The 27,293-nt window shown below is 38.0% G+C and overlaps 1 protein-coding gene across 4 annotated transcripts in view; it reads left to right on the top strand.

Annotated features, from left to right (window-relative positions):
• Positions 1–2,702: 2,702 nt before the first annotated feature.
• Positions 2,703–27,293, top strand: part of LOC107087310 (stromal interaction molecule 2-like) — a 66,111-nt gene continuing 41,520 nt past the window's right edge. For 2 of the 4 annotated variants that reach the window (XM_015378832.1, XM_015378829.1), the window contains exon 1: positions 2,708–3,675. In XM_015378832.1, coding sequence (XP_015234318.1) covers positions 3,546–3,675 — 130 coding nt within the window. In that variant the 5' untranslated portion in view covers positions 2,708–3,545. Of the gene's footprint in view, positions 3,676–27,293 lie in introns of all 4 variants that reach the window. The other 2 variants (XM_015378830.1, XM_015378831.1) reach the window with 2 other exon arrangements.

Below are 27,293 nucleotides of genomic sequence, written 5' to 3'. Positions count from 1 at the left end.
TTTTCTTGGGGGGCTTCGGTTTATAATCTAAATCATTTATTTTTTTTGGATTTATTAATAATTGAGACATAAATTGCATTATCATTCGATAATAAAAACACTACATGTAGGGACCCCCATCTTCACCTTTAAGTAACATCAATAACCATGGGAGATTCTATAAAAGGGCCAATGGGGTCCAATGCCCCTGTAGACTTGGTCCTGGCCTCTGTACTGAAATCACACACTGCAAAAATCTAAATATACATAAGTCATTTTTTCTAGAAATAAGTATACGGTATTTTCCCTTGATTTGAGTAAGTAGGTTGCGTAATCTGCCAACAGAATAAGATGATTTATGTTGAGAATGAGAAAAAAACTCCATTAGCTTTCAAGTGCATAATATCTAATTATATTTTTTCAGAGCGAAAATACAAATTCATTTGGCAGATCATCACAATTACCTGTTCAAATACACTTATTTTAAGAAATCTTTCCCTTTTTGTTATCATTCTTTGCAATGCTAAATTAATTTCTCATGATGGCATGTGCTAACTAAAAACACTGCAGCTAATTTGTCCCTTGGACCAGTTCAGTATTTAGGCTTAGGTTGCAGATAGCTGTTAGATCAGGAGTCAAGCAGATTTACAGAGGGATTGTGTTTTTCATTGGGGCACAAAAAAGAAAAAACAAACTAAATAGGTCTAAAGTTCATTGTTTGATTTATAAAGTGAACTAAAGAGACTTCTGCAGCTCTGGTAACCCCAGGTCTAGCACACTGATCCTATGACTGAAGCTAAAAGTGCAACAACATCATTTTTAACTACTTGTTTAAGAAAAAAAAAACTGCATTTCTAAAATTAAATTGGTTCAAGGGACCTGTCAGTTGTGGTTTGTGTTCCAGCACATATTTAGCATAGTTTATTTTTTATTATATTTTTGGTACAGGGGCCAGAGCTAGTTCTGCAGGGGCATGAGCCCCAGCTGGCCCCCAATCTAGAACCACCCATGGCTGCAACCTTGTCTCTGTGGCTGACTTAACATACCAAAAGATGCTCCCTTTCTCTGCAGTCTGTGTGTGTGTGTGTTTGTTTTATTTACGTCTGTGCACCAATGGAAAAAAAATCACTGAACCCCTTCCTTGTAAATTTTGTCTTGAGTCGCCACTGAAAACAAAGGTTAACATCTCTGTTGGATAATGTCTCCCACCCCATGCATGAAAATGATACTGAACTGGAAAGCTCCTTCAGTGACAGACTGCTGTACCCTAAATGCACCATGGAGCGTTATCACAGATCCTCCCTCCCAGCAGCTGGAAGACTTTAACCATCACCGTTCCCAACAACCTCGATAAGTTGCTAAATTGATGCTAATGTTTGCACAGTTTCTATCTTAGTCAGTTAAATAAAATGCTGCTGTCATTTTGCACATCTCTGGTGTGGCTGCTACTTTTCAGATATCCATTACTGTAAAAATGTCCACAGCTGTTATTGCTTTTTTTTCCTCCAGATACGGAGTATTTATATTGTAAAAACACTGTACAGTACAACACTCTATTAGTTTTATTTTCCTATATGTTATTTTATATCCTTTTGTAGGTGATTCCCAAAAAGTTAAAAATCAATCCACTGGACTTTGATACCAAGTTTGAAGACGTTTCGCTTCTCATCCAGGAAGCTTTTTCAATTCAAAATGTCAGAAATAGTGTTGAGTTCAAGGCTTTATAGAGTGAACCAAAAACAAAGCCTTGTTTTGCCTTGAGCTCAACGCTATTTCTGACATTTTGAATTGAAAAAGCTTCCCGGACGGGAAGTGAAACATCTTAAAATATCAGATTTTTTTTTTTTAATTACTATAACCTGGACGACTGAGAATTTTCACCAGCACTTTTCTAGGTGCACACTGTGGCAACCCTAACCTTTTGCTGCTGCTGTAAAAACCACAATTTCCCCATTGTGTGACAGTAAAGGTATTTTCTATTCTATTCTATTCTATTCTATTCTATTCTATTCTATTCTATTGTATACTATTCTATTTTATTCTATTGTGTTGTATTGCATTCTATTTTATTCTATTTGATTTTTTTTTTTGCCATTTTTCTTTTGAATGACTATAACCTGGATGACTGAGAATTTTCACCAGCACTTTTCTAGGTGTACACTGTGGGACCCCTAACCTTTTGCTGCTGCTGTAAAAACCACAGTTTTCCCCATTGTGTGACAGTATTTTCTACTCTTTTCTATTCTATTCTGTTCTATTCTATTGTATTGTATTTTATTCTATTCTATTCTATTTTATTCTACTCTGTTGTATTGTATTGCATTGTATTCGATTTTATTTTATTCTATTCTATTGTATTGTACTGTATTCTATTCTATTATATTACAACGTCCTTTGTTATTACGCCGCGCGGAGCATCTTTAAAACACACAGATATCCGTGCTGTTTGAGGCAGCCAATCAGACGCTGCCATGTCGGGGCAATCCAGCCAATAGGAAGGCTCAGCGGGGGGGAGAAAAAGGGACCCAAAACTTGGACGAACCAGTGGCGGAGAACAATGAAGCCACTTAAGTTGAGAAACGTGCTCATCACCCGACGTTTCTCTGTGAGAGAAGAGCTCTTTAGAAGCAAAGTTTCTGGAAGCTTCTAGAGATTCTTACGTGTTTTTGTTGTAGCAAACACACGCAGATAAAAGCTGAAGCCCAAGGTGGTGACAGCTTCTGAGGTCTACCTCCATTCAGGTAAACCCAGAGTGTCTCCCTCCGATCAGGCGGCGTCCCGCACGCGCGTGCATTTGGAGGCAAATTACAGTCCCTCACCCCTCCCCGTCCCTTTCGTCACGTCAAGCCCGCTTTGCATACCGACTTCCTTCTCCCCTCGCTGGTCCACCAGCCCGGCGAGTTGGAAGCGAGGCGAGCAGCAGCAGCAGCTGAAACCATGACGGGCAGGGATACGGTATCACGGACAGCCACGGAAAGCTGCGACTTTTAACAAACTTCCCTCTGGAAGTAAACGGATGTAGCGCGCGCGACATCCAGCCGGGAAGAAGGACTACAAGCAGAGGAATGGATAATATCTGATGCTACGGGGATATTCTTTATTTTGTTTTTCTGTTCGAGGCGGAATATGTTTGTACGTGGAAGTACACGGACTGCTTTCCCACCAACTCTCGGCTCTAACCTAAGGATTTAAATCAGCACTTTCTCTCTTTTTTTAGCTGGTTTTATTTCCGCGTTTAAAAAAAATATTAAAATTTTTACACCATAGATATTTAGGGCTTCTATTTTTTTTCTTTTTTTTGTAAGCCAATACATATATTTAATGTATAAAATTAGAAATGGGGTGGCCCCCTCTGAAACAGCCTGTGAAACCATTAGAAGCCCATTTTAGCTCCCCTTTTTGACCCATTTCATGCAGCTTGTTTTACCCCCTTAATAACAGGTGTCTCATTTATTATCTTGTCTGTATAAAGGCTGCAAACTGCGTTGTTTTTTGTATATATTTCCTTCTGTCTGATTGATTCAGACCTATTTCAGAGTAAGGTACCTTCCCTGCTGCTTTTCACCATGCATAGTTTCATGGTAGTGAATGTATTGCTACGTGGACTCGTCATCTATGCGGTACTGGGCTCAGAATGGTCCTACTCGAATGATCTACCCAGCCACTCATCTGATGCTACCAATGTAGCCGTCACAGGTAAGATCCACCGGTTATATGCTGGTTTTATTGGTATATTTAGGAATAAATGTGCAGGATTCCCTCCTCCCCTCCTCGCTTTCCTCGGGTCCCCAGTGGTTTTCTCTGGGAAAGCCCTGCGCAGTGATGGAGAGGGATGCATCTTTTTTTCTTTTTTTTTCTCTCCCTCCTGCACATTGCTGGGGAATGCATCATTTCTAAAATGCAAACATCCTCTGTTTACATACTATTTCCAACCCTTTAACATGTTCTCTTGTTTTTACTCATTAGATGTGTAAAAACACACATTTAGGGATTTCTGGAAAGAGGATACAGGGACAGATTGGGGGGAAATAAATGTGTCTTAGATTGACTGCATAGATGCACTGGAAAAATTATCTGGAAATAAGTAACATTTTCTTAAATTAAGTGAATTTACCCTTCATTTGAGTAGGTACATGAGGTCCTTTTCAAATGGATTGAGTTTTTTTACTGTTAAAATAAGATAATTATATAATATGCACTTGAAATAAGACTATGCAATTGTGTTTTCTTATTTTAAGTGTAAATTGTCAGTTCCAAGGCTGCTCAGTGGCACAGCAAGAAGGTCACGGGTTCGATGTTCTCCCTGAGCATGCGTGGGTTCTTTCTGGGTACTTCGGCTTCTTCCCACAGTCCAAAAACATGTCTGTTAGGTTAATTGACCTCTCTAAATTCTCCTTAGGTGTGAGTGTGTGCGTGAATGGTTGTCTGTCCTGTTTGTCCTGTGTTGCCCTGTGATGGACTGGTGACCTGTCCAGGGTGTACCCCGCCTCTCGCCCGTAGACAGCTGGAGATGGGCACCAACACCCCTTGCTTCCTTCAGAAAATGGATGGATGGCTGTCTTGTTCCATTGGCAAAATGTCTCTTTTACCCCCTCAATCCAAGAACAAATGCACCTATTTTAAGAAAAAATTACTTATCTAGATTTTGATTCTTTTCCAGTGTGCAAAACACTCCTCATTAGCTTAAAAACACTAGCTTCAAACACAGTTAGACTTAGACTTCCTTTATTGTCATTGCACAAAAAAACACAAGGTGAATCTTGACAACGAAATGTCAAGAACTTGGCTACCAGTGTAACAGAGCTAGGACCTTATTCCTGCACAATAAATATGTTTTCTATAACTAAGAGCTAGATATATACAGGGTAAAGAAGTATATATATACATATATATTGCACTGAGTTATTGAAGAAGTAACATCAATGTAGCATCAGTGGTGGCAGCATTATAATGGGGGGGATATTAATAGGTTTTTGATTTATTGATTTAATTTATTGATCTCAAAGTGGAGAAATTCACTCGTTACATCAGCTTTAATAGTCAAAGAAGGTGGAAAAGGAAGAAAAGGGTGCATGAGATATATACAGTATATACAGTGCATCCACATATGACAGATTTTTGTTGTTGTTTTTTTTTTATAGCAGGATTGTTATATAGGGTTATTGCACAGAGTGTTTACATGGGTATCTATAGACTTATACAGATAAAGGTAAGTAGCAGTGATAAAAACATTGTGATGAAAAAAAGTAAAGTAGTTCCAACATTCAGTTTTTTATATATATATATATATATATATATATATATATATATATATGGATATATATATATATATGGATATTTATATAGTTATTGCAGTGGGTGTCAAATACAAAGAAACAGGTTATTTGTTTATTTGTTTATTACATTTTTAAATTAGGAAGGTAAATTGGGTTGAAGAAAGGATGGTTATAGGAACTAAGGTAGGTTTTTAGAATAATCTATTCAAGAACTAGATTATCGGTGATAGGGATTTAAGTCAATCTCCTCTGATGCACTCTGTCAAATTCCACTTTTTCTGAATTCACTTTTTCAGAGTAATGGACCAAGATTTGAGTCTCGAGCTCAGGGTTCTGCCACCTTTCCTGTCAAAATAGACATTTTGCCATTAATCCGGCTCCGTAAGAGTAGAGCAGCAAAAATTGACATGACTTTTATCTGCCATAGAAAATCTGTTTCCATGTTAGACAACTAACAGTTTATTCGTATTCTTAGTTTTTAAATTAGTTCATAAAGATAAATATTGGATTTTCTTCTACAGTAAACAAAAAGGAAAATAAATACATTTGAAGCTAATATGAATAAAAAGTCATTGTGTTGTGAAAATTCTATTCAAATATTCTTCATAAAAAACACTTAAGCTTCTAAGACTGGTATTTGCTATTATAGTGCATTAGTTAGCTCTTATATCTTTATTAAGACCCATTGTAGAGGGTTCAAACAGCCATGTGTGGCTCCGGAGTTGCAGGTTGCAGACCACTGCTCTAGACAAGACAGTCTGCTGTGCATTAAACAATGAAACTTCAATTTATTACATTAGCATGCAAAATACAATTCCATTGCAAAACCATCTGATTTCTGTAGTAAAAAACATCAGAGCCCATATTTTTTGTTTGTCCTTTCCCAGTTCTTGATAGGTTTGCAAGTCATTGTGTGTATTTGATCGTTAAACTAAAAGCTGGGATGGACCCCCTCAGTCCCCTTTACTTGTTTTTAACTGTAGTATTGAACCAACTTAATGAGAGCAGGATTTCTATCTATTAGCATCTGTCTTTAACTAGACTTTATCGATGGAAACCATTGAACAGCCCTTCATGCTGGGCCTTAACTGGCTGTTAAATAAAGACACCCATTTAGCTTTTATGTGTTTCTTTCTGTCACATAGAATATATTTTATTTCCCTGGGTGATTGATTCCATAAAACAAGGCTTATGGTGATTTATTTTTGATAAGCCGTAACTGAGAGCTCAAGTATGTTTAAATGTATTTAGAGTTTTCTGATTTACTTCTGGTATGGGATCAACAGTCGTTAGACCTTTCCTGTTGTAAATAATTTCTTCATTAAGAAAAAGAAAACAAACAGAAATCATTAAGAGCCGCTGTGTTTAACGCGCCATAGGGGCGGGAATAGGTTTGATGGAGAAGTTTATCTTCTGTCACTTCCACATAACCTGTTGGCTAGAAAATCCCAATCACTTTATTCCACTTATTACTCTTACACATAGGTATGGGAATCGAAAACCGGTTCCTGTTAGAACCAGTTCCGTGTGTTCTAATTCCATGGCACCTTTTGCCAGCTCGCTTAACGATTCTCTTAACGATTCCACGCAGCACCAGAGGTTAGCGCTGGGCAGCGCGACTTACGTCACGTTTTTTAACGCTAGTTATGCACACAGCATTTAGTAAGCAACGAATCGTTTCACAGAATCGAAAAGGGAATCGAATCGTTTCACAGAATCGAAAAGGGAATCGAATCGTTTCACAGAATCGAAAAGGGAATCGTTTCACAGTATTGAAAAGGGAATCGTTTCACAGTATTGAAAAGGGATTCGAATCGTTTCACAGAATCGAAAAGGGAATTGAATCGTTTCACAGAATCGAAAAGGGATTCGAATCGTTTCACAGAATCGAAAAGGGAATCAGATTTGTAAAAATATTATCAATTCCCAACTCTACTTGTACAATAAAATATCTTCGGTTGTATTAGGACATTTTCATCGGATGTTTACTTTCAAAGAAGTTGGTTTTCGGATTCTAGCATTTGATCCTACGTCACAGTTGAGGGGGGTGTTCGCCTAGTGGGTTACAGCAGTGCGCTTGTGCTATGAGAAGGTTGAAAGTACCCGATTGGATCCCCACAACCTCCACTCAGGGTTCCTGATTGCCCCCTGGACGCCGCACCATGGCAGCCCACTGCTACCCATTGGGATGGGTCAAAATGCAAAGAATGCATTTCCCCTTCATGGCACAATAAAGTGATATACGTTTTTTTTTTTGTTTTTTTTATGCACGCAGTCCTTTACGCGTCAAAATATAATTTTTTTTCAAAGAGAACCTGCTTTTTATTTGTTTTTACCTTTAATTAAAAGAATATGCAATTTTTTTTTCTGAAATGAGTCGCTTTAGAGTGACCCATGTACTTGCATAAAAGCAGCTGACTCTGCATCAGCGGCTCAACCTAAAGAGGCAGCAAGTGTTGACTCACCAACAGGCATTCGTGTAAATAAAGACAACATTTAGAGAGCGAGAGGCACTGAGTTTAAACAACCGCTGCTATAATTTGTTAACATGCATAACAGCTGAACTAGTCCTTTGTGACACAACAGTGTAGGTTTTTTTGTTGTACGCTGATCCAATTCTCCTTCTTTTTAGACACTTTGTTCACTTTATTGTTTTGTCTCCTTTGAGTTTCTTTCATGAGCTCTGTTGCCATGTAACCATAAGAAAGTCCAGGAAGTTCATGTTGCCCTGCTGGCACACAGTTAGCCTAAAAAAAAAAAAAAAAACGCCCTAAAATGGGGCATGTGTGTTTCCATCCATCACTTTAGTACAGATTTATCAAAGCTAAACTAAATATATCACTAGTTATAACATCGAACAGCCACGTTACCTCCTACCCACCTTAAACAGACTGTTTTAGGTCGGATTATAGTTATTTATTTGATTAATTTCAGCATCATGAGCTAAAACAGTTCAAAAAACCCATTTTGTTTTGTTGAACCTTCTCTATGGATGTGAATTTGCTTAAATAAAAACTAGAACCCTGAAAGAACAAGGTTTTATTTTTTTAAATCTGCGTAAAGGTAAAATATGTGAACGGTCTGTGTCCAAGATGTGTGGCATCTACAGAGACGGTAGCTGCCTTGGTTTTGATTCTAGACCTGGACAAGTCTTTGATGGAGGGAAGGAAGGTTGGCCCTGATTGATAGTCATAGTTTTCATTTTGTTAATGAGCCAAACCACACAGTGACGGATAAATGTAGGACCAAGTTCACCAAGGCAGACTAGAAGATGTTCTCCAGTTGCCACAGGAAGTAGATTGTCTGTTGGACCTTCTTCTGAATCATGTCTTTGTGAGAGAGAAGTAGGGATCAACTGATTATTTAGGATCGAACTGATTCCAGATATGCGCAGCCCAAATTTCTCTTTGGGACCATTTTTCTAGTCTATTTTGTAGGGCTGCAACTAATGATTATTTTGCAAATCGATTAATCTGTCAATTGTTTTTTCAATTAATGATTGAATAGCAAAAGGTTCTTTAAAGAAGACTGTTTACAAAATTAAAGAAGGCGAAACTACAACCTTTCAATGTGTGGAGTTCTGGATGGAGCATATTAACATAAGATTTTTATCTTAAATGCAAAATTTGAACATATATTTTATTTAATTTTGGTATAATTGCTGCTCTAAGTGGGTCGCTCTGTCAGTTAAAAGCATGTTTTAGAGTCTCTATACTCCAGTTAACGATTCATTGATTACTAAATTAGTTGAGGATTATTTCAATAATCGATTAATCGCAATTAATCCCATTAATTGTTTCAACTCTACTATTTCGCTTCTTCTTCCTTCCATTTATATGATAAAAAATTCAAGTCACAATTTAAACCAAAAAGAGAAAATAAAATTGCGAACAACTCAAAAAGTTTTCTAGTTTTCAGATTGCATGAAGCGCAATGGTTGGATTGGCTGATTCCAATACAATAAAAATCCACTCATATTTAGCAGATGATGTATCCATTTTTGTCTGGTGAGGACTACTGTATATTTATCTGATATTAGCCCTTTTTTCCCCTTATATTTGTATTAGACAATATAGCAGATGTTTGCCGATTCTTTAATACATTCATTAACCTAGAGGTTATAGTTAAAGTTCTCATTAATCTGTTAATTCCATAAAAATTCAATAAAATATCCACTGGACTTGGTTTCCAAGATTTGAAGACGTTTCTCCACCTCTCCAGGAAGCTTTCTCAATTCAAATGTCTGGATCCGCAGTTAGTTTGAGTCTTATATTGACAAAGCCTTGTATCGCTTGGAAACATGCAATGGTAACCGATGAATGGGTCGTTTAGTTCCATCGTTAGCCTGTAATATCTGAAACCTGTCTATGATTCTGAGGGTCGGTCGTTAAAGGGGGGATTGTCTCCTGTAATACCTGAAACCTGTCTGATTGTTAAGAGTCGGTCGTTAAGGAGGTATTGTTCACCGGCTGGAGCGGGTAGGTCCCTCTTTCCTCTGTGATGGGGTGGGGGGTTTGGTGATATCTGGAAGGGATCATGTCTATGATTGAATTGTATGTTTTTGGAAGCTGGAAAGCTTCCAAAAACATACAAGGATCCACTTTAAGGAACGATGGTGACGGAGGATGTGGGATTTCGGGTTAGAGAACTCATCTCTGATGGATGTCAGTTCCTGCTTGGTTCCTCATGACTCAATCAACTCCTCCCAACAGAAACACGTCCAACGTAGAAAGATTCCTTTATCGTATTTCTATAATTTCATTAATGCAGCAAAACCTTAAACCGTGCAGTGAAGGGCTCCAGGATAAACATTTAATCATGAATGCTTATTATATACTTAAGCCCTCATAGTCCTTTTTTTTTATAGTGGGCTAATACACTTAGAGCCCATGTGGCCATATGAGGCCTATGGAAGACATTTTAATTTTTGCGGCTCCAGACAGTTTTGTTTTTTTGGTCCAATATGGCTCTGAACAATTTGGGTTGCCGACCCCTGGGCCAGAGGGTCATTTACAAACAATTCTAAACAATCTATAATTCTAAACAATCTCTAAATTAAAAAAGATTAGCTGAAAGGATGGAGAACGTTTAGAACAGCCTCATATCTTCCCAGGAATGGAGATCCCAATGAATTTACTCCAAGGTGATGCTGTGTAATGTCAACAGAAATTCAAATAACCCAAAACCTCCATTACAGGGAACAAAGCCCTCCCTGGGGCTTAAACAGAAGAAATCTGAATCAATGCCCTTGGATATAAAAAAACAGAGTATGGTGCCTTATTTTAGCAAAAACAAATTAAACATATTAGTATAAACTGCCTCTTAAAGAAACTGCAGCGTCCAGTGGTTGAGAAGCGATGGTCTGAGTTTGTTTCGCGGCCATAGGACCACAGCATGGTGCAGAAAAAATGAGTAAGCCTCAAGTGGCCCAGTCAAAGTACAGATTTAAAGCACTGTAGAAATAATGCTCAATACATTTCTTGTCATTTTTTCAGTTCAATAAAAAAAAACATTCTGCAAAATCTGCAGAGCTGCAAATGGCTCTTTGGTTCTGTACCTCATTTAATATACAGCATTTGGTAAATGATGTTTTGCCCTGTTTGTTTTTTTTTTTTTTGCTTGTGGAGAATTTGTCTCCACCTTGGAAGATAAAAAAAAAGTCAAACACAAAAAGACATTTATGTAGTTTTTTTCCCAAAGTGTGTTTAAAATGTCTTCTGTGTCAGCATAAATCTGCAGAAAAAGCATTCAAATCAGGCTAAAGCTAAGAGGATATGATGCTTGCTAATACAGACCGCTATGTAAATGAAGAATAAATCAAACGACCTTCAAGAGGGTTTGGATGTGTTTTATTGTGTCTGATAACATGTTATCTATCTTAACATGACAAAACATTTGATTGAATCTGATCTAAAAGTTGAACTCCTCTGTAATAAGCCTTATTAAGTTACAGTAAACTTTGATCTATTTTATCTGTTTTTATTATTATTTATCTTGCTCAGTGACCTGTTTACATAAACCCAAAATGTTCCCTTCCTTCACAAACATCCTAACAAATGCAGGCTCTTAAATTCATTTAAATATGCACATCCACCCAATACGTCCGCCCACGTGCAGCAGAGCCTCAGGATGATAAACCTCATCCAAGCCGCCGTTAAACATCCACAGCTGCGTCTTTTACAGCTGTGGAGTCAATTCCCTGAAAATAAACCCAGGATGTACGCCTTATCGATCCATGAGGCAGTGCCACGCTCCACGCCTTTTTACAGCGTGGGAGCGGACCCACTCCACCGTCTCCTCCGGCGCAGTGAAGTTGTTGCAGGGATCGGAGTGATTTAATACAATGTCAGTAAACATGACCGCAGCGTTAGCCGTTTCCCACACGGCTCCCTGCAAAGGTCAGCCTCCCTGGTGTCTGGCTGTGAAAACAGAAACTCTGTTTGAGTGCGTTTCTCCAGAGTTCTCCTAACGCTGTGATCTGCCTCAGTTGCTCTCAGATTGGTTCAAATAGCTTTGTTTTATTTTTCATAAAAAGGCTAATTACAGCTGTAAAGAAAAGACCTTAAAGTAGTTAATAGGGTGGACCATAATCACTCAGATTGTTTATTAGTGGAGTAGTCGATTATTTTTTTCTTTCTTTTAGGCCTGCAGCTTTCTCACATTTGAACTGAGGTCAGAGATGCAGGCTGGTGTTATCCAACCGTCTCAGGCTTCAAAGCTGCCATTTGGCCTGCTGGGAGCACTGAGGTTATAAACCTGGGGGTGGGTCAGGTGTATCCTCTCCTGTGATTTAGGGTTATGTGTTCAACGATCAGGATACGGGTCACGTTTAACTAGACTCCGGGAGGAAATTCTTCAGATGTTTTAAAATCAAAATAATGAGAAATTCAACTGTAAAACCCTTTAAAACATCTAGTCCCAGCCGGAGGTTTGCTTTCAGTCATCGATGGTGTGAATGCTGTAGTGGATACACTGGCTGGGAATTTTTAACATTACACAGAACCATGATTATATAAATACACATTATTATATTTCGGTAAAAGTCCATTAAACAAGTTGGCTTCCTCACATAGGAAGCAACATCTATCAGGTTTTCTTTTAACATGAAGTTCATGGTTCAACTTGAAATCTGATCCTAAACTGAACTGTTTTTATTTTTTAGTTCCGGTGAAACTAAACAAAGCTGTTACACTCAGATGAAACAACCCAGGAACCAAAGGCGACTCAGGACTGCAGTGAACTAAACAAGTAGAAATATATCAATCATTAGTGACGCCAATTTTGTATCAAAGCGGACTAAAGTAGTTTGAAGCAAATCCGTGTTTTCATCTGGGAGTTTTGAAGAAGACAAATTGATTGTGGCTCGAAGGAGTCAACCCAAGTCTGTGGGACCATTCATCATTTCAAGCACGGTAGTGGCAGCATCATACTGAGGGTTTGAATGAGAGATTTTGGGCTGATATTAAAGTTCTGCTCTTGTATTGGCATTGGTAAATACGTTGAACGCATTTCCGCTTCTATTTTCTATTCATTGATGATGTTTGATTTGATTTGTCTGAAATGTGATCATTGTGTAATATTGCCATCAAAAATTAGTGCCTGTAAAAATTGGCAGCACAAATCAGGAAGACTATCTAATCTGTTTCACTTCAAGTCGTACCGGTAACCGAGGACGACTTCCTCCACCAAACAAAACAAATCGACGCCAAACAGCTGAAACCTGGAGACTAGGCTGCTATGAAAGGAAAATACTCCTAAACACATTTGAAGTATCGTTTATTATCGTGCTCAATTTCTAGTGTTGAGAACCATTTTTATTTAAGGTCTTAACAATGAATTAAAATTTGTTTAGATAAAAATGGGTGAATTGTGATTTTATTTTTAATATTTTTCTTTTTCATTTTTTTCTCCATTGGGACGTTGACAAATTTGAATTTGATTAAATGCTGAATGTTTATTAAGATAAATTGCACTTCTTTATGTAACTGCTGTCCTGAAGACGCCTACTTTAAAGTCGTAGGGAAGTCATATTTAAATGTCAAATCATTCCTGCTTAAACATGTATATTAATGTACTCTTTATCAGACAATATTGTCCCTAAAGTTTGAAAATTTCTATTTAATAAAAAATCCTGTCTTAAAATCTGTGGATTTTTTTGTTATCTTATGCAGGCCAGTCATCTTATGTCAGCTTGTACACCTAAATTCAACCAATCATATCATATATCTGCCACAACAATCCCGCCCCTTGATAAACAACCAATCACATTCACTTTATTCACTCGTGTAAAGTCGGGCACCACTCGGGACAATTCGGAAATGCAACCGTTGGAACAGCCGCTTCCCTACGACTTTAAATCTAGATTTTTGTCAATAGTAGTGTTTGGGACTGTGGGGCTCCGATTGTGTTTTTTTGTACCATCAGTTATCGTTATCACAATAGTGCCACAAATATATGGTGATAAGATTTTAATGCTGTTGTCCTGTGAGATAAGCATACCCTTAGTAATAAGCGTGCAGAAGCATGCACAAAGGCACATTGAAACAACTTCTGTTGCATTTGCAGATCAGCCTTTCAAGTTCAGCATAACCTTATGTAACCTTAACCTGCATGACAAGGAAAACAACAAATTAACTGATCTATACAGATTCTGCTCATGAAGAGTGGTTTAACTTTGAGCCATTATTATACCCACTATATTGACGGCTTGAGTAGTAATTGGTTTATTTGTTTATTGAGCCTATAAGCTTAAGCATCTGACCAATATAACAAATTAATTCCCATTTTAAGTTTTCAAGCCAACATCCTACAAATGGATGTTAGGGCTGCAACTAGCAATTATTTTGCAAATCAATTAATCTGTCGATATTTTTTGCGATTAATGGATGCATAATTGGATAGCCAAAGGTTCCTTAAAGAATTAAACCAGGTGAAACTACAACCTTTCCAATTAAGGAGTTTTAGATTGAGCATATTGAGTATTAAGTGGGTTGCAGGTAAAGGCATCTTTACGATTAATCGATTACTAAATTAGTTGAAGATTATTTCAATAATCGATTTATCACAATTAATCCAATTAATTGTTTCAGCTCTAGCATTATTATTAATATATTTAATTATGTTTACACCAAACATAATTAAAAAGTAGCAGAATAATTAAGAATTTACTAGAGGACCTTGGTAATGGATTCATAGCCAGTTTCTTTTTTTTGTTTTTAAAGTAAAATCTAAAGATCTGAAGGTTTTCCTATCTCCTTGTATTAGTTTATTTCCCTGCAGTGTGTGACAGCCCCCTGTTTATCAACATTTTACTCTTCCTGCTTTATTGGGATCGCGCCTTCAGGAGCAGCAGTATATCACTCCAAGGATGTTTTTGAGCAACAGTGGAAATTATAAATCACCTCTGTTGAGCCGAGGAAGCAAGCAGAGGAGTGTTTTGGAGACCAATGAGGGGGAGGCGTCTGATGGTTACAAACGGGACCTCTCCCACTTTAATCTTTGTGTCTGGCGTTTCGACAAACATTGCGCTTCCTTTCGGTTGTGATGTAACGAGTCGGCAGGTTTATATGTAATCTGAATATAAAGAAACTGACTGCTGTGCATCAGAATAAATTAAAAAACAATCCACAACCTTCTTGCATTCCTCCAGGACCTTTAACTTGAGTTAAACTTCTGAATCAGTCATTCTTGTGTGTTTGGAGTCTAATCGAAGGTGACTCTTGTGATCCAAGAGCTCAGTGATTGCATTAATAAAGGGATTTGTTCAGAAGGGAGGTTCAACATTTGCCTATCTCCAACATGCTTGCTTAAGCCCTGCTGGGAGCAGAGGAATTTGCATGTTTGCATGATGCTTCTCTCCTATCAATCTGCCGCACACTTGAGGAAAAACAGGATAGAGTCAGAGCCTCGGAGAGAAGTTGGGGTTTTGCTCTTGGGTCACAGTCAACACTCTATGTCCTCTTCCTCTCTCTGCAGCCATCCTTTAGTTTTAGATCACTTCAGCTACTAGAAATAGCTGAGCTGTTATGATCATGAGCTTTTAATGTTTACGATTTGTTGCTTTTACCTGTATCAAAGAAGGTTCAATTACATTAAATAAAAACTGTAGTGTTGATAGCAGAGATAATACTCATTCTTATAAATAGCAAGGCCTCGATTCTAGGTGTTTGTTTGGAAATGGATCCATTAACGTCTTTTTCAAGTCATCCATTTCATCCAATTATGTGAAATCCAGTTTTATACCAACAACACATTACATAGTATCATGCAATACAGCCAGATTCAATATAGCGTTTAAATCCTGCTAGTAGAAAGGTTTTTATCACAGGAAGAGTTAACTGCAACTTGTCATTTACTTTTGCAGACGAGAGGAACCAGCATGAGCCGCTGTCTGACTAGGGGTTTAAGAGGACTGAACGAGTCACAAAAAAGAAAAGGTGGACAGGAGGGAATTCATTTGTATGGATGTAACAGTTCAGTCTGTAATTTTAACACAAACACTGGACTAGAGGTACCTTCTAGGACGCAAACAAACACAGAGTCTCTTTAGTTAATGGCAGTAACTGCTCTGTCCACCTGAAAACAGATGCCACCACATTTAGAAACCCTCAATTTGGTCTACTTATTTTAGAATAAAAAAGAACAGGTAGTTTGTGACAGCAGTAGTTTGTCATTAATTCATTTAGAAGAAAAACTGATGGCTTAAAACAGAGGGAATGTTTTTATGAGGGTATACAAATTAAGAGGAGCAACACCCTCAGTTTTTGGCTTCATGTGCAAATAAATGGTTAAAAAACAGAAGTAGGGGGTATCCTCTTGGAGAAAGACAGTTTATGGCATAATTGTCTCTATTAAAAGCACCATCCAGAGAAAAGGGGATGCAGGTAAAATTAACCAGGAGGATAAAAAAAAAAAAAAAAACCTTGGTAAACACAAATTATATTATCACATTAAAATGCATAAATGGAGACTAGTAGGAGATGAAAGTGGAGGTAGGAAAAATAAGTCTTCCAGGAGTGTAGGAATAGTTATTGCTCTGCGTGGAAGGGACGCCCTGTACTGGTCTTTATTAAAGCAGAATGGAAGAAGTCTCGGACCGAACACACTGTTAATCTCAGCGATGAGAAGGAGGTATTGCTGTTCATTACATTTTGTACTTTATGCATCATTCCTTTTTGCAAACTGAGCCCTGCAGGCTCCACAGCAATCAAAAACACATATTCTGTTTTTTTTTTCTTTTTTAATTACCTTGTTGGGTTTCTATAAGGCCAAATCCCATGAATTTTAGATCGCTTAAAAAGATCTGTGCATAACTGGGATAACCTTTTAACTGAATCCATTCCAAAAATTCCTGCCTTTGGATTTCCTTGCATCCTTTAGACACTCAATCCATTGAACCTGAAAGCATCTGTCAAACATTGTGGTTGGCCATATACTTCCTTTTTTCTATATGAGGATGTAATCTGGAGTAGAGAGGCCTCTCAACAAACTAACTTACTGCAGATAATAACTAGCTTGTAGAGGGCATTTTAAAAATGATACCTCATATCGTCTATGTGCTAACATTTAACCCTGTACATTCAGGATATTCCTTACTGTTTCCGAGGTTGGTGGACATGCTAACAAATTGGTATAAAAGTGAAGCAGAGATGTTCAGTCTGATAGGGTCCATCCCATAAAATGAATCGTATAGACGACTTTGGCTAACTTTAACAATAAACTGCTATGTCCTGGTTTTTGTTCTAGAAAATTGTCCAACTGATTCTTAACAGATTCTTAAAGCCAATATGACTTTTTCTTCCTCCATTCACATGATAAAAATGACAATGAAAACAAATGTTACACACTAAAAAAATGTATTAGCAAAGCAAACAAAACATTGATGGATAGCTGCATCATACACTTCACATGATCTCATGACAAGGCTGCAGAATGCCATAAGGAATCGGCAAACTCATGCAGGTATCAGCTGATGCTGAATTGAGAGAAAAATGCTAATATCAGCCCACCATTATATTTGATCTGTCTGTATTATATTCAAATTAAAGTGGATCTCTACCCAAATTTTAAAGCTCCATTTAGACTACCGTTTTGAAACCGTGCCGAGATCGGTCTGAGCATGGTAACCGAGTTATCTGTTAAGTGTAAACTACGACAAAAGGTTAATTAGCCTTTTTGCTAACTCCATTAACAGAACCTGTTCCTTTTCGATGTCTAGCAACTCTAGATCCATATCAGTGACCGTGATATCTTGCAGGTGCGCCATTGTTGTTTTGGCAAAGAAACACTCCGGCCGGCGCCGCCGTCGTTCTCGTTACCATCCGCCGAAGTTCTTGCGAGTTCTCACTTTGGCGGGAAACTGCTGTGCATCCCTAGAAATCCCAGACCAACGGTGCCGAAGCATTTCAGCAAAACTTGTTCGCGACCAGACCCAAGCGACGTTTGATGTGTCCAGTTGCAGAAGTATAATCCGATCTTTAGACTGAGTGATGCTGAAATACTGCCATAGAGGGAAGAAGAGCACGTTTGGAAAAAAGTTTACCCAGGGATGAGGATAAACCAGAAAGCCTCAGAAAACCAGCCTCAATTCTTAGCCATTACATGCCAAGCGTTTGTCCAGGTAGTGTTTATTTTGTTCTTTTAGAGTTTAAAGAAAGTTTTTTTGCAGCGGGGGTAATCGGCAGACGCAAACATTGTGGTTCATTTTTGCCACTGGCTTTCAGTATTTACTCACATATCCATTAACCTGCCAAATTGAGAAGCTCTACCTCCTGTTTCAGCAGACAGCTATGTTCACATTGTTTATCCAGGAGGAGCTCCTCCTGCAAAGGCAATGACTGGATGCAGGTAGCCAGGTTTCCTTAGATAGAAAACGTCTAGCCCATCTGTCTACATGATGTGATGGAAATGCCTCTGTAGGTGCCTTAAAATGACATGAATTGTGAATTTTCTAAATCAGAGAAACAAAAACATCAGATCAGGTAAAGTGTTCACTAACAACTTTAAGCTTAGTTAGCTGTGGTGTTTAAGGGCAGCTCAGACTGCAGGAAAGCATCACTCTGGGTCACATGATCTATTAAGCAAAGGATCAGACCCTCTCAAAGTTACAAAGTCAAGTTTTTGAGAAGAGCCGCCCGTCATATTGATCATCGCTGTGTATGTATAGCGCTGTATATGTCAAGCTAATGTTTACACATCTCTGTTTTGAAAGCTTTTTACATCTCGATCTATTATAATGGTGCTTTTACTGAATTGGTAAGATCTAAAATATTCCGAATTTCTCCCTATCCCTGTCAATCTGCAAACCTGCCTGTTCTGGTCAATGGACGTTTTCTTAGTGCAGTTAAATGTTTGGTGTTTTTTCCCTGACTCTTCAGGATATTAATCAAAAAGAGATTTATTGACAAGTATTTTTTTTTTTTTTAACACATATGAGGGATATAAGTCGGTGGTAAGATGCTACAGATAAATACATTCGATGACCATTTGGAAATATGTTGTACTTTACAAGAAAGAAGGAAAATGTGAAGCTTTTTGCAGACAGCAATATGAAATTGAACTAAAGACTCTTTAAATTTGCTGAGATATTCATGCTATTGAAACAAACAAAATACATACATAAAAAAAACCCAAAGCATCCTGATTTTTAGTTGAAGAAATTCTTTCTCATACGTTCTGAAGGTCTAAGTCACTCCTTGAGTGTTAAAGATAATTCGTCCATTAGCAGATCCCCCTGGCAGCCAATAAGCTGATTCACGGTTTCAGTGGGGGATGTGGGTCACTGTGCTCCTGCTGCACAGTCCTTCCTGCTGTGAGTGGCAGCTTACAGTAGCAGAGGCTGCCCTCACACATCCCTAGAGGAAGGACCGTCTATTGTTGTCCCCGTGGCGCTCATTTCAAGGTGTCCCTTTACACAAGCTGATCGGGTCCCTCGTTACAAACGACAGCATAGAAAGACACAACATGTTTCAGATGAATGCATGCATGAGCATCTGTTGAAAAGAAAATGGTCTTGGTTCCTTTTTTAGCTGCTGCTTCCTCTATTTTTATATTTTTCTTATTATACAGTCAGACTAAAATTAGAAGAAGCCTAAAGGGTTAGATAATCAATGAATCCATCTTCTTTTAACAGCTATGCTTGTTGATGAATTGAGTGTCTTTGTTTTACTGCAGGCTCCTTTGTCGCCAATCCACAGATGTGGCTCAGTGTCTCCTGGATAAAGACAAATAGAGGGTCACAGAGAGGCTGGGCTCCTACTGTGATAATACTTATCACCTTAACACCGGAAGACTCCAGTGCGGTGTCCTTCCCAGCGGTCTAAAAGCGTGACAGGGCCATTGTTTCACAGATGTTTGCCACTTCCTGGGCAGTAACGTTCACTGGTTTTTTTTGGAGGCTTGTATTAGGTTAAGTTTTTAGACTTGAACGTCGAATGTTAGGAGCAGGGATGCGGTCCCCTCGTATTTCAGGGACTTTCCCTTGGCGGGGGGCACGTGATGCGGTGGGCCTGGGTAAGGAGGGCCAAGAGTGGTGTAGATTTCTTTGGTATGCTGTCCCCTCTCAGCTCTGTCTCCTCTGACGGTCTGGCCTGTAGTCATAACCCAGTCATCTTTAAGACCAGACCTTTGCAGTAAAGATCAAATAATTAAAAATGGAGTGCAGCTTACTTCTTTTTCCCATATTAACTATTGAAGCTTCTTAGAAAAGGTAGCTTTAAAGATTCCTGGCATTCATGTGCTTTCTTTTTATTACTCAAGGCTTGTTTTTGTTCTTCTATAGATGACATCGGTTAAAGTAGCTGTATAATCCGTTCCTCAGGGTGACGGTAAAGCCATTCACCTTTTGGTCACCCTCAGGTCATGTTGAGAACGGGCACGATTACATCTTCTGTCAGTAGAATAAAAGGAAAGAGAAAACCTTGCAAGGCTCAGATAAAGCAAACTGCTCTCAGGCTTTTCTCAGGGCTTTAAAAGGTAGTGATTACTAATGGGTCACATGTCCAACCACAGGTGGCTGAGACGCCTGTTTGGCTTTATGTTGATCTTCATAAGTCCTTAAATGTCTGTTTATTACACATCAATGAATCCCAGAAGAACGCAGCCCTCTTTTGAAGGATATCCTAATAAGGGCTCAGTCTTTTTTTTATATAACGCAGTGTCTTTATTTATATTTCTGCAGTTTTACTGCAGGTTTTAAACCGTTTTTCCCCTTTAGGACTATAGTTGACTTATCAGTCATTGATTTCTAACCATTTTATTATTAAGCTGAAATGGACATTTGTTAAAGCATGTTGTAAAGCTGCATTGGCACAATGGCTCTGTACCTTCTTTTCAGTATCCTGTTTCCATAGAGATGGGAATCACACATATTTAATATATTTTTGCAGAAAAGAAAAATAAAACAATGAGAGAAATACAAAAAGTCGAGACCCTCTTCAACCCTTGCTCTTATAAATTTTAGTACATAAATAGATGAAATAACACATTAGATGTGTTTATATTATATGATTCTTTTCATTTATAGTTGTTTTGTTTAAAGTTTGGACTATTAAGATATATATTGGTCCAGAATCCCAAGACGTTCTTTCCATAAAAGATAGGTGTCTAAAAATACACAGAAAATCAACAACGGAAGGAGAAAATGAATAGATTAGTATTATTGCTTTAGGAATTTCTAAGCTTACTTTGGCTGCATACTAAACGCGTTCTGATTAAACTTCTGCACCCTTTCAGCTTAATATGTTTTAAGGCACTGGTGTGCATGTCATTTTTCCTCCATTTCTACATACAAGCCCTTTTATGTTTCGACTGTAACGAGACCATGTGACCAGAGGTACGATATTGGACATGCTTCGTTGATTTAAACCAGGAAGTCATGGAGCAAAGCAGAAAAGAAAGAGGAAAAGCCCGACATCAAATGTGAAAAAAAGCAAAAAGAAAATTGGATGCCAAGAGTGATAACACAATATAAACGTTTGTGTTCATTGAAACCGGAGCTAAAGCCTCCCTATGGAAGATGGGAAGGTAATGATGCGTAATTAAGTACTTCCAGCTGATGGCGATGGCGTGCAGAAATGTTTTTCTACTGCTCATGCCAGGTGCAAAAATTATTTTCTGACTAAAAAGACTAAGTAAACATTATTAGTATAATGCTTGCTTTATGTTGACTTATTTGAAGATGGATATATATGCGTTTTTTAAATAATATATGAAAAATGCGCATATTGCATAAGGCCTCTTTGTTCGAGTACCCTTTGTTAAATAAACAGACAATACTAAAAGTAAGCGTTACAAAACTTTACTCAAGCAACGTTGACAGGATTCATTAAATAGCAGTGATGAAAACTAGGCCGACTTTGCGGTTTACCAACATTCTAAATTGTGTTTTTTTTTTTTTTTTTTTTTCATTTTCTTTTTTTTACCTAAATTAAAAGGGTTTCTTTTTTGTAACATTTCCCTTTACACTAACAAATTTTGTTGCTTAATGATTTGAAACACCAAATGCGATTAATTGTTGAGTATTATGCACCTATTTATGTCTTCAAATTTTTCCAATTTTTTAAAACTTTTTTTCTCAACATGTTATTTTCTCACACATCATAGTGACATGAGGGCTGCAACTAACCATTATTTAGCAAATCGTCCAATCAGTCCATTATTTTATTTTTTATTAAATGGTTAACAAACGAATATCCAAAGGTTCCTTATAGAAAATGAAACCAGGTGAAACTAAAATTTTTCCACTTGAGGAGTTCCGGATAGAGCATACTGACAGATGGAAAAGTTTTTTTTTTTATCTTAAATGCAAAATGTGCACATATTATTTTTGCAATTTTGGTATAATTACTGCTCTAAGTGGGTCGCTCTGTCAGTTAAAGGAATGTTTTAGTCTCTATACTCCAGTTAACAGTTAATCAATCGCTCAATAAATTGATGATTATTTCAATAATCAATTAATCCGATTAATTGTTCCAGCCCTATTTGAAATACACATATTTAAAGAGCTAACAGAAATCTGGATTTAGTTTGAGATTTAGTTTGTTCAACATGATTCATGATCCCCAACTTATCTCACAACACATTTTTTGCACAAATAACAGGTGACTTTGAATAAATATAGTCTTTGGAGGACAAAGTAGTGGTTAAAACTGAATGTGTGCTAACGTATTATCTAACTTATAACTTATTATTGGAAAATTTCTTTAACAAGGTCTGCCCCCAAAAAGGGGAACATTTAAAACAAAGCAGCCTATGTCTTCTGTCTGTAGGAAAAAAACAAAAAGTCTTTCCTTTAACCTGCAGGAAGCCTCCAGTACTTCTTATTAGGAATTCAAGACAGGTTTTCCCTTAAAGGACTAATATTTGCTAAATGTTTGAAATAACTACTTCTATGGAAAACCCTTTTGGTTTTTTGTCACTATAATCTGCAGATTTTCTGGAGTTTATCTCTTTTTTTACCCCCCATGCCTCCTTCTAAATTAAGAAGAGGCAATAAAAAAAGGAATGGAGCAGAATCCGGTCTAGCAGGAAGATAAAGAAAAGCTAACAGGATGCTGGAGGAGAACCAAATCTATAACTTGTTGCAAGTTAACAAATCTCTCAGCTAAAGAGGCTCCGGCACAGAATCCTCGTAAATTAGAAGATAACAGGGGGAAGTTTGAACATTATGTTCCTGGCATTACTTTGCCTCCAGTAAAAAGCCTTGGATTTTTATACAACTGAATAATATTGAATAAATGTGAGATTCAATGTGGAGAAAAAAAAATCAATAATAGGGCATCTGAAACCAAGAAAAGACATGCTGTATTTATTTTTCTTCCATAATACAATTGATTTATTACCTTAACCTGGACTCTACGAACCCTAACCGTAACCTCAAGCGTTCTGTAGGAACTATTGTGATATGTTATACTTTTTGTTTTTAAACTTAGTTTTAGACTTGAATTTTCTTTAGAAGCAGCTACTCTCACAAAAGAGGCAACCGTTAATCAATGCAGGGAAAACGAAGTCAACTCAAGCTGTTTCTACATCATTTTAGAGTGAAAACAGCTGTTCAATGCAACTAATTAATTCCTAGTTTAATCCACTTGATTAACCTATCATCAAAGGATGTAATCACTTCTTTAAGCAGGGGTTCTGGCAGTCCGCCTAAAGGGAGAAGCTCCTGTTATCTCATTGGCATTTACTGATTTAAAGCAGCATCGACAGACAGCCCATGTGTTTCTCCCTCCATTTGTCTGAAAATGGGCTTAAAATCAACAGAACAGCGAAGGACCAACCAGAAACGGTTCTTCCAGTTTATTCACTCTGCTATGTTTCTGAGGAAGCGGATACCTGTGCGGGCAAAAAGAGCTCCATCAAAGTGTGATTTTCCAGAAATTAAAGGTTAGGAAACTTCTTCATGCCGCCTGGATAAATAAAAGGAACAATAAATATTAATACTAATTGTTTCTAGAAGCAACTGAGAATTCATTATTATTATTATTTTTTTTTTTTATTTTGGCCTCATTCTGTCCTTCAATGCTGCCCACATCTCCAATCATCGTTTGAGGTCTGACTTTTGAAATATCAGCCTTTGGTGTTTTTGTCATTGGAATAATCCTCTTGAGATTCTCCCCCATATGAGTGCAGTAAACATGTTTTTCTCACTTCTTCAGTAATCAATTAGCTGTAACCATATCAGAGAGCCTAACTGGTTTTTATGTCTGCACCTATTGATGCTCTTGGTTCAGTATTTATAGAGATAGATAGATGCTTCTGCAGGCCGACATTTTGGACGATTTCTGCAGCTGAGTACCGATACATGTATGCATTCACTGATTAATTAATGCTTCACGCCTTGAAATGACGTGAAGCGAAGGTGTTGCTGCTCCCACCATGTTCAGATTAATTGCTAATGTTTTGTTTGATGTGTTAATAGTCAATTCTTGTTTTTGTTTCGTTTAAATTAAGACTGCAAAATATAATCTAAACTGACATTCTAAAAAGCGATATTAGCTTCTAGAACTGCCCTCCAGAAATCGGCAGCAGTTAGACTGATGTCAATATAATATATTATCATCTGCATCAGCATCGGCCTTAAAAATCCAATATCCGTCGACCTCCTTTTTGCTTAGTTTGTGTGAATTGTGCTGCATAAACGTAGCTTAAATAAATAAAAACTAATTATTTTTTATTCCTTGAGGCGTCACCATATTTTCAGGTTATGATTTGTCTTTAACAACTTCATAACCAAAGCAAACATCTTGACTTGAATTAGAAAAAGTTACATTTTTGGCTTTTTGGACCTCCTTGTATTAGATTTGTTTTAAATCTAAGTAACATCCAATTCTTTATCCAATATGATGTTGGCCCACCTGTTGCACCCGAGCTTGAGGATGACACATACCACCCCACGAGGGGTGAGAAAACAGTTTTTTATATCTGTCCAGAACCACTTAGATGGTCTAGTTTTAGCTTCACTTGATTTAAATTCTGTATATATAATATTCTTTAAGGCGGCATTTTGCTATCTGTTTGTCACCAACTGATTCGTAGAAAAATTATTTATCTTTTAGCAAAATAATCATTAGTTGGAGCTCTATTAGGGATATATAAATATGGATGACAAGGTCTGGCTGACAGTCTCTCCTTCAAGTCATCAGAAGTTTTAAACACCAAATGGCTCATGTATGTTTTGATAGACTGCTTCATGTTTCAACAGGAGGGGTCCATCCCCACAATGACTCACAGAAATGTGGGCTTGAAATAGGCAAATAAAAACTCCTGGTATACTGAAGGATTAGGAACTAAAGAGCTGAAAGACACACCCAAAAAATCCCCTGCGCACCAAAAGAAATGCTCGACACAATGTCAGGCAGGCAATAGCTCCAAGAATTATTAATTGGATTGAAAGAGACATTTCCACCTCCCTCTACTGTCCAGTCAATGCAGCTGCTTTGACGCATGTTGACCAGTTTTTGAACCTCTTCCACCCTGTCCTGACTGGCTGTTCCCCAAATCATTTTAACCTTGATTTAGTAAGACACACAACTCATTCACATCTCATATGTTTCTAGTTGTCTCCAGACCTTGAATTTATAAAGATAGAGCCATGGTGTTGTCTGGAACACTTGAACTCGTTGAGGATGAGTGGCTTCTTTTCAGGGTGTAATGTTTACAGGATTATTTTGCTTACAATCATAATCTAACTGTTGAAAATGACTTCTATGGTGGAAATCCTCTTGAGAAAGTCTTTTTCTTTCTTTAGTTTTCTTTTCCTCAAGCCTCAAAAGAGATGGGGAACACCTAATCCCTGTTCAGTTTGACCTGGATGCCCCCTCAGGTTTTAAGCTCGAGGATCTCAGTCATTGTACAGCATCTACATATTGTGCATACTGAGACCCTGCCATGCTTTTCCTCAGCTATCCCCTTTGCCTCTGTGTAGACACCGACTCCATTAACCTCCTGTCCAGAGGAGCGTGTCGAGTTCGGCTAATTAAATGATTGCTCTCCTCTTGCCCTTTTCCTCCTCGGGCGCTGAGGCCTACATTACACATCTCGTGTTCTGGTTCTTATTCAAACATTCCTCAGGGAAAGCAGGGAATGTCTCCTTTTCTGGAAGTTTTCACCATCAGACCAAGGCGAGACGTTCAGGGCCTTCCTCTTCATCTGCCCTCTTGTTTCGTGCTGTTGCCTAAGCAGGGGATTAACGATGGTTTAGATGTTGGAGAACTTCTGCTGCAGAGAATGCGCTCCTTTAAGCCATTAGGACGTCAAAGTCATTTATTGCCTGAGTTGATCCACCTCCACCTACGTTCTGTGCCTGATATATCTTTTGCACGGTTTTGTCAGCGTGGATGAAGTTTGGTTCAGACATGTTGACTGGGGCTTAGTGTTGAGGTTTAACAATGGGTCTCTTTGAGAAGCCTTTGTTGTGTTTGTGGATGGCAGTGGTTGTCCTCTCATCTGGTGTGAATGCGTGTGTGACGCTCGTCAGCGATTTTGTTGCAACTCATTCCTCTGCCACGCCTGAGTGCAACACAAGGAGCTTGAATACTCATCCGTCAGCGTTGCATCAAGCGAATAATGCTCGAATTTTTGCAAAAGCATTTCCACTTGAACCTGTCTAATGAGGTTCCAGCCGTCTGGCCCATTTTAGTGAGTCACTCCAATGCCCAAACCACTTTTGGATAAGAACACTGAAAATCACGTCTGTTTTTAACATTGTGTTCTTGTGACTGTCTTGTGAAAATTGAGAGTAACAAACCCTTTCTGTATCTGGTTTAACTGCCTCTCTTCCCACCCTCCTCGTGCCTCTGCTCCCGCCGGTGGCTGATGATATTTGTGTCTTACTAACGGTTGCTGATCAGCTGAAATGGTAGACTCTCCCCCAAGCTTTATTTACCCGCCTTTAATACTGACGCGTCAGCTTGACTTATGACACTGCCACATGGTGCAGGTTGACATCACATCCTAGGCCAGGTTCACACAGTGATTGTGTGCATTGTTTTTCTCTTGTTGTGATGCTCCAGCTGCCTCACACAGGCCAGTTTAATGCATGTTTGGTTACTTAGTGACTCTAAATCACCCCTTCTTCCTTCATGAAGAATTTTCTTATCTAAATAATAAACATTTCGTTTCTTTTTTCAATTCTGAACATGCATTAAAGTTGATCTGAACTGAATTATTTAATCTCTTCAAATTGCCTTCCAACTTCACACAAAGGTGCTGCAGAGAGACAGACACTCAGCCACTTTCCCAGGCAGTCATTTGCCTAAACAATAACATGAAAACAAACGCTGAGTCACTGCTGGAGGTTTGAACTAAAGTGACATGGCAGAGACTCTCTTTTGCTATGAACTGATGAGAATGTGGCATTGCAATATGTATCAGTTCTATTATTCTATTAATTTGTATCATTCTATTTGTGCTCTGCTGCAGATGTTACAGAGCAGCTAAATAATAGGCAGCTGCTTTTCAAATGGAGTTATGAATCGATACAAATATAATCTAATTAATTATCGTGATATTGGAGTTTTGAATTGATATAAATATAAT

Source organism: Cyprinodon variegatus, unplaced genomic scaffold (assembly GCF_000732505.1).
Source record: "Cyprinodon variegatus isolate N-32 unplaced genomic scaffold, C_variegatus-1.0 Scaffold179, whole genome shotgun sequence".
Classification (NCBI taxonomy): Eukaryota; Metazoa; Chordata; class Actinopteri; order Cyprinodontiformes; family Cyprinodontidae; genus Cyprinodon; species Cyprinodon variegatus.
Note: the sequence above shows the minus strand (reverse complement) of the source record. Positions and strands in the feature narration are given on the sequence as shown.